An 8,344-nucleotide genomic window follows, 5' to 3' on the forward strand; every position below is an offset into this window, starting at 1 on the left:
AGATCAGCTTCACAGGGTCTAACCAGGAGATCTTTCCCCCCACCCCACCCCCGCCCTTCCTTAAATGCTTTCAGCAGATCAGTCCCTTCTTTCCACTTGCAAAAATGAATTTTTTTTTACATGGTAAAACTCTCTTCCGATGTCTCCAGTGCTCAAAGAGAAAACTTTTGAGGCGCAATTTACAGATCCGAGGACAAATTCCTTTTTTTTTTTTTTGTCTGCTGCAAGAAGACTAGGGGGAAAGATCATTTCAATAAAATGTGAACTTGACTAGTCTATTTTGACAAAATTCACAAGTTGCTATACTGACCTTTCTTATAAATTTCACAACGGATTAAAGATAAAAGGTTTTGTTGGGCACCGAAAGCTGCATTGGCAGCAGTAATTGATGTACCAGGTTGTGCTGGGGTAAAAGGTGTGCAAAACAAGATTGCAGCAGGTGAGCCCTATACTAAAAATTCCTTTATACTTATTTTGAAGAAACTTCTTAAATTAATTTAAATTAGTTTAAAATGAGGAGCAGGGCGTATCGGAATACAGTGACTGGCAATCAATCCCTGGAGCCCCAAGACTCATTGCTGTCTTCCCAGCTGGCCTGCCTTTTGCAGAAAATCCCTTTTTGTAGCAAATCTTCACAGCCCCTTCACAGCCGCACAAGGGAGGGGCATTCAAAAATGTGTGTGAAGACCCTCAGGATGATTGCAAAAAGGCGGCAGGGCAGATGTGCTGTTCCACACCCCTATTGCCAGTCCTTTGTACACACACACACTCATTCACAAATCATAACAGGCTGCTTGTATGACTGCCTAATGGGATGCAGAGAGACCCCATATTTTCAAAAGGAGAACTGGACGGGTTTGCATCCCCTCTCCCGCAAACCCACCCAATTTTTAGTGATTTTAAGAAGAGGGTTTGGGAGGTGGAGGCAATGGGGGTTGGATTCTGCAACAGGATTCTGTTGGTTAACTAGGTTTTGTTGAGTGCCCCCCCCCTTGCTGACCTTCCCATAATGGCCCAAATTAAGGGCTTTAAGCATCCAGGCAAAAGAGAATGGCAGCCTCCGCTCCCCCCCCCCCCGCCCCCCAATATAATGGCATGTAGTTGCTGAAGAATGAAAATGAATCCAGGCCCTTCCAAGAGAAAACGATGCACACACACACATACACCCAAGCCAGGCCAGCAAGATTTGGGTGCCCACTCTTGGCTTCTTTGCTACCCACTGCTTTGATTTACCAGGGAGAAGAAGGGTGGCTGCTCTCTGGACCAACAGGACAGGGGCTCCTCACAAATGGCTGACAAGTAAGAACAAATACAGATAGTCTTCCTCCTCTCTTCCCTTCTGAATTCCTCCTGGTGTGTCACTCGAGTTGTCTCCTTTGCCAGCTAGTAAGGCGTGTACCAGGCAGGTATCCTCCCACGGCCCCTGAAGAAGAAGTGGGTGCACAAAGCTCCGGTTATCAGTTTCATCATCTCCCCTTTAGTCCACCTGCATCTTCATCCCAGTGCAGAATGATAATTCAGGAGAGGACCTCCACCGTCTGCTTGCTTGTAGAGCTAACCACCCAGGGAAGTGGCACTCCAATCCTCCCTGAGGATCTGGGGTGGCTTAACCACTAGCCCGTATTGACAAAAGCAGAAATACAGTATGGACTTCTGCAAGACCGAGATGGCAACTGTAAAACTAACAAGGTAGAGAAAAACAAACTAGAGGAACAGAAGAAAACCAGCAATTTAAAACCAGAGCTATGCTGTAATTTGCAGCCAGATGAGAACTTTGGCTTTCCTTCAAACACAGAGTGAATGGAGTCAGGATTCAGCCTCATCCCCCTCCAGAAGGATAGTTTCCCAGAAAGGGTGCCATGTTGCCCACTCACCTGACTACTCTGCCCCGGGGCCTGGAACGTTGCCCTCCACAGAAGCTGGCATGACGAGGTAGGGCTCCCCGTCCTCGGAAGCGACCCCTGGAACCACCGCGGTCTGTGGAGCTGATCCCTGGAAAGTTGGTTCTTTTGGGCAGCACCTGATGCCAAAACAACATGGATCCAAGGAAACAAGTGTGAAAATGTGGAAATAAGAAGACAGGCAATGAAAAACAGTTGCACCCAACTCATTGGAAGGGAAATTAAAGTTGGTCAGCATATCAGCATATCAGCATTACGTGCCAGCATTACGTACCAAAGAAGGTTGGGTGGCAGGTGCTGCAGCTGCATCATGTTGTGGAAACCAAACCAACCCTTTCAGACATAACACAGTTTCTCTGCACAGAGCATACAGTCTGAATCCTGCCACTGTATCTTGTCAAACTGAGCTTATGAGGGTTAGTGTTACAGAGCTTATGGTTAAGGCATCTGCTGAAGCCAGCCAACTGAGTTACCAGCCTTGAATTTATCTGCCCACAGGGCTTCCAAAAGTTCCAGGAAGGGCACTAAATGTGTTCTAATGAGCAACTCAGGGGAAGAGAAACTATGATGATGACAGAAGTTCAACTCGGACGGCATTCAGCTTTTGGGAGACAGCAACCGAGGTCTCCAGGGAATTTTCAAGCAGGAATTAGGGATCAGAGATATCCTCTATCCAGCAACAACTCCTGCTAATGGTAGGATCCTGCACCAGGACAGCCCCCCCCCCACGGGGCTTACCTTGATGATGCGGCCTCTGAATGTGCCTTCATCCAGTTCCATGGCTGCTTTGAGAGCGCTTTGGTCAGCGAATTCTATGTAGGCATACCTGCAAGAAGAGAGGATGTTAAATAAAAGTAAATAAATAGAACCCTTATTTTATGTCGTAAGCTGCCCGGAGTCGTTGGATATGAGATGAGTGGCAAATAAATTTGATAGATAAGATAGATGATAGCCCACCTGCCCTAGGGAACAAAGGCCCTGGACCAATCTGGGTAGGCAGCCCCTTCCTTCCTAACCAACTCTCTCCCCACCCTTTTCCCATAACAATCAGTCACTTGCCCTTTCGGATGGCCTGAGAACTTGTCACAAAGGATAGTCACTCGGTTGATCTGTCCACAGCTGTTGAAATAGGACTCCAGTTCTTCCGCAGTTCCTCCATAATCTACCTGTGAAGATCATACTCATGAACTCTGGTGTCCATTGATTGAGAGCCCTGTAGTCTTCTCAGCATCCAGGACTCCACTTTGTGAAATGATTTATAGACCCAAGGCATCTGGGACAGGGGTGGGTTTCAAAAACTGTCGCTACCGGTTTGCTCGTGGGTGTCTGCACACTCATGCATGCGCACAATGCTTCTGCGCAGGCGCAGAAGCGTCCAGCCGGGTGGGCGGAGCATCCCACCACTGATGCTACCGGTTTGCCCGATCCGGAGAGAACCAGTAGCAACCCACCACTGATCTGGGAGTAAATTCTCACAAATGCAGGATCTAAGATCTGCTTCCTATCACGGGGAGAAAGTAAAAGCCGAAAGATTTATAGGATCTGAAGAGAAGCCAGAGTACCAGAAGAGTGTGCTTAACAAAGCTGGTAAACAGGCAGCCCACTTACTACTCTGCATTAGCATTGTAGCCTCCTGGCTAATGTAACGACGCCACTGGACTCTAAATAAATAAATAACTGGGAGAAAGTCAGAAGGAAATGGAGCACCTCTCAGACAGAAGCCCACTATTCATTACAGATTCTGACACATAGGTACGATTTAACACCTCTTTCTTTCTTACATTTCCCACATAGATTGAGCGCTGGTCAGCCTCCACTTTCTTCTCGTTTATTCTAGGTAACAGAAGATCTGCACAAGAAAGACAACTCTAGTAGTTAGGGAAGGGGTGGTCTTTGCCAGCCTTTTCAGCCTAATGCCCTCCTTTGCCAGCTTTTGAATATGGTGCCTGGCAATTTGAGGAGTTGCAATCCCCATGCTGTTATTTCTGATCGTTTTCTTTCTTGAAACCTCTGATCAGAGCAGCAACCCCCACTTGAGGAAGGGCCCAGGGGCAACCCCTGTTGGGCAGCCCTGCTTGACAGGAGCCGTACCTGGGTCTGAACTCACAAGGAGGGACTTGGCTTCGTTCTGCAGCTCCTGCAACCATTCATCATCCTTCTCCATTGCCCGGACTTTGGCTTTGATGGCCTCCAGCTCCTTCACCCCAAGGGGAAGCCAAAGCAGAGGTGGAACATGAGAAGCAGCCCTCTTCCCTGGAAACGGCCCTTCCCAGCCCTCCAATGGTGCTGGTCTTTCCAAATTCCAACATTTTCATCCTGGCAAGAAGTGTAGACCTGCCCCCACCCCACCCCCAATGTAGGCAGTGGAGGCCTAAGCCTCGAGGAGACCTTTCCATACAAGAGGCTCCCTCCAAGCTGACCCAAGTCTCAGGGTAAGACTCACGGGGTCTTCTGCCTGCTGAACTTCTTTGTTGGCCCCTTCCACAGGAATCAAGGCTGAATCTTCTTCCATGTTTTTCTGCCAAGCAGAAATTTCAGCTGCATCCCAGGGAGAATGGTCGGTGTCGGAAGCAGGAGGATCACACCACCAGGATCCAGAATCAAGGAAGGGATGGCTTGGGGAAAGTCACATCACCAAGGTTAGGTACTTTGCCTGCCTAGGAGGTGTCATGGTGGATTTCTTCTCTTTCCCTAGCCTTTTCAGAGTAGCTGTGTTCTCTCTCTCCCCACCCAGACATCTTTCTTTGGCTTCTTCCCTCAGTTCCCCATCTTCTCTAGGTCCCCCTCTTCTCATGCCCACTTGAGGATCTGGCATCAGTAACCAAGAGCTGAATGCCCCTTCTCAGACAAGGTCTAGTTCCTATGAAGGAGAAGCCTTCCAAATATGTGTGTTTGTTGAGGAGGCTTTATCAGATGCAACCGATCATAGCTTTTTGTTTTTCCATAACAATATGAACAAGTCATTTCTATAAAGATCTATCAATTTAATCTGTAAAATCAAAGTTTCATTCTTTTCCACATCAAGCCTTCTTCTACTGTAACAGAGAGAGTTGGACGTCAATGCTTCTTTTTCTTTCCCTATCTTTCCTCACTTTTCTTCCCCCTTCCCCCTCATCGTCCTCTTATTTCCTTTTGTATTTTGTATTTTACAATACTTTATAACTTAATAAAATGTGATTATGGAGAAGGCTTTATCAGATGCCACAGTTCACAAAGTGTGTGGAATCCACAAGATCACAACAGCAACTACTATGCAGGGGCTAAATTGGAACGGCCTTTCAAGCTGGCCTTGCAGACGAGCCAAGAGCCCGTGGGAGACGCTTTCCCTTCCCTGAGACCACTCCTAACCTTGCCTCCAAAAATATCTTCATGGCTCCCTGCCTGCAAATTGCTGGGGAATGGAGTAAGAGCCAGCTTATAGTGTGAGCGGGCCAAGGAGAAAAGCTGGGCTTAAGGACTGTTTGTTTTTCAATGCATGACAACAATGGCTGTGTTGCTAGTTCAGATGAGGCTTTGGAAGCCTAAGGGCGAGGGCCCCGCTTCATGCTCTCTAGGAAGGTTGGCTGTGGAGCCTTCAAATGATGCATTCCTGGAGCCATCCCGTGGAGATGAGCAAGACTTGCTCAGGCAAATATAGAGCTTCATTGCAGAAGCAAACACAAAACATTTTGCTATCTAAGCTTTACACACAAACACACATCGGTGCAAAATATTCAAGCATGACCCCTCCTAGGCAGTTCTGTCTGTCTGTCTCCCAAGAGCAAAAGTCGTTCACTGCGCAATCCATTATTGTTACTCTTTCACGACATTCTAAGTTTGTAGACATTGGCTGAATTCATGATTATACTAAGCCATGGCTTGTGTGTACAGCTTGTAACCCCTAAACCTTACTTTAGGCCCCAACAGTTACCAAAAGCAACAAGCCACTATGTTTTCAGAGTGAGCCAACATCCAAACTTCTGGGATTCTACCATGAAGCACCCTCTTAACTACAAAAATGAAGCCCTTGGAGAGGAGAAGTAATGTTCCTGCAAAGGAGGAGGCCAAGCCTACAGTCATATCTTACCTTGCCCCAAGTCCAAACATGATTACTCACACCGGTTCCCCCACCTATCGAGGCCAGGCAAATTTGGAGGAAGCAACAGCTGAGGCAGAACCTCTGGAACTCCATTTGATCTCTTTAACAGCCAATCAGATGCAGCATTTCATCGGGGGGGGGGGGCTAGGCTAGCAAGGGAGGAAGAGCAAACAAACACCCTCCATTTTAACCTGAACCTGAGGGCTGTTATTCATGTCAATTCACTGATTTATACCCCATCTTTCCTTTGAGGAGCATCCAGGCTGAGAAGTCTGTCCGTGGGAGTCTGTGCAAACTGAGTTGAAGGGCAGGTGCCCCTTAGAAGTCGGGAGAGCTGCTGTGGGTCAGTGAAGTCACTCCTGAATTAAGGGAGCAGAAGTCTGGCTTAAAGGCTGGGTCCACACCTGGTCAAAGATCTATGAAAGGTTGGTCGAATGGGGCGTAGTTGGGGCGATCCTGCATCTCATTAAGCCAGATCCAGCCAAACACTTGATCTCGCACATCCAGGATTCCCTATCTCCTGCTGGGCTTCAGTAGCTGGACTTGTACGGCTAAGCCCTAAGATGGCTAGTTTGAGTTTAGCTTAGTGTGCTGGGCAAAAGAAGCCTTCCCCACTCCTATGCTGGCTATTTAAAGCCTATTGGGAGCTTTCTCAACCTGGGAATCTAACTGGACCGCAAGGCCGTTCTTTCGTTTGTTCTACTGCAGTGTGCAAATGGGCTTTTGTGGACACAGGAGAAATGGAGACAGTTGCGTGATATTAAACCATCTTTATTACACAGATACAGAGTTAAGAACAGACATAACCTGAATCATAAAGTTTACATCTTCCACAGGTCAAACATACAGTACATTTAGAGAAAGCAGGAAACCACAAGGGAAAGGGGGGAAGGAGAGCATGCCAAGAGAAGGGCTCCCCAAACTCAACCCTTCTACCACTTAGTCATTTCTCTGGAATGGCCACGGAAACCCATAAACACCAGGGTGGGGGTGGGGGGAGGAAGAGGGGACCTGGGTTCTCTTTTGCTTTTCATTGAATTTGCTTAGATTTCTATGATTTTCCTCTTTTGACACATCTTTACAAGCATTCACACATGCTCCCATCTTGCTCGGTACAAGCAATGGCCCTCCTCGTCCCCAAACCCTCTGATTCAAGTATTGCACAGTTCTATGCGTGATTTGCTTGCTGGGCACCCTGAGAACAGTGCTTCTCCTCCACCCTGGGGAGGATGGGGGCTCGTTTCTGCCCTATAACTGGCAGCTTCTGAGTCTTTTGGCAGAGACGCTCGAGGCCTGGGACAAGACCCAGGAATGTGCCACCTCTGACCCGAATCCAGCGTGCGTTCCTGCCAGGAAGAGAGCCGGCTGTGAGAGGCTAGCCAGCTTGAAACTCAAATGAAGGAGCACTTTGGTTCCCCAGAATTGCTAGGCTGAGCTCCCCATCCACAAGAACTATGAGGAAATGAGTGAGAGCCACAGAGAAGGATTGGAATCATGTTCTCCACCCCTGATCCTGAACCAGAGCTCTGGGCTGGGGAGGGGAGGGGGGGGCGGAAGACTACGTGAGGATGGGTGATGGATTGGTTTCCAGCTGATGAGGTTTAGCAAAGTCTTTAAAGCTAGGTTGGTGCTGGGATTATTTTTCCACCAGCTGCTCTGTGCTTCTTTCCTCTTTTCCTTGTGTTCCACTCTCTGAGCAAAGGTTCTATCCTGAGAGACAGAAGGACCCATCTGGTCACAATGACACAGCCGTGCTGGCCATCTGCAGAGGCATCACATGGGAAGAGCATCTGTTTTCAAAAAAATGGGGATGTGACCTTAGTCCGCTCCCACAGACCTCTGGAAAAGCTCCTTCCTTCAGGACAAACCAGCATACTCTTCCCACATCATGTTCTCACACACAAGGAAGCCATCACGCTGGTGGCATCCACATGGTCCCCTTGGCCCTGAAGACCCACAAGCAGATCCTTTCCTTCCTATTTGCTCTGCAGGCAAAGGGAGCCTGTCACTCAGGATCAGCAGGGGAGAAGTATGCCTGCCTTACCCGACTGCTCCTTCCTGCCATTGTACCGACCTGCAAATTAAGCCCACAAATAACAGTGGCCCTGTTGGATCACACCACTAGCGGCCCGCAGGGAGAAGGCCCATCTTCTGAAGTCAGCCCAGCCTCTTCCCAAGAGAAAAGATAAATCTTCCTAGCAGAGAAGGATGAAGAGACGGAGAGCTGCAAAGAAGGGAATTCAAGGGCATCATAAACTGAATAAGCATGGAAAGAGGCAATCTCCGTCTCAAGAGTTGGGAACTTCCATTATGTGGAAGCATTCCCTGCTGCAGAAAGAGGGGAGCAAAGAAGGATGGAGCAAGA

At 48.3% G+C, this 8,344-nt stretch overlaps 1 protein-coding gene across 1 annotated transcript; it reads right to left on the reverse strand.

Annotated features, from left to right (window-relative positions):
* Positions 1-334: 334 nt before the first annotated feature.
* PABPN1L (PABPN1 like, cytoplasmic) lies at positions 335-5,987 on the reverse strand. The gene is given in 11 exon segments (XM_070953215.1): positions 335-403; positions 1,199-1,273; positions 1,275-1,423; positions 1,530-1,541; positions 1,903-2,020; positions 2,640-2,727; positions 2,961-3,067; positions 3,683-3,750; positions 3,993-4,098; positions 4,345-4,516; positions 5,968-5,987. Coding segments are annotated over 11 exon segments (984 nt in total).
* Between the last annotated feature and the right edge of the window lie 2,357 nt (positions 5,988-8,344).

Source organism: Pituophis catenifer, unplaced genomic scaffold (genome assembly GCF_029215685.1).
Source record: "Pituophis catenifer annectens isolate HBS135680 unplaced genomic scaffold, rPitCat1.0.hap2 SCAF_13, whole genome shotgun sequence".
Lineage (NCBI taxonomy): Eukaryota > Metazoa > Chordata > Lepidosauria > Squamata > Colubridae > Pituophis > Pituophis catenifer.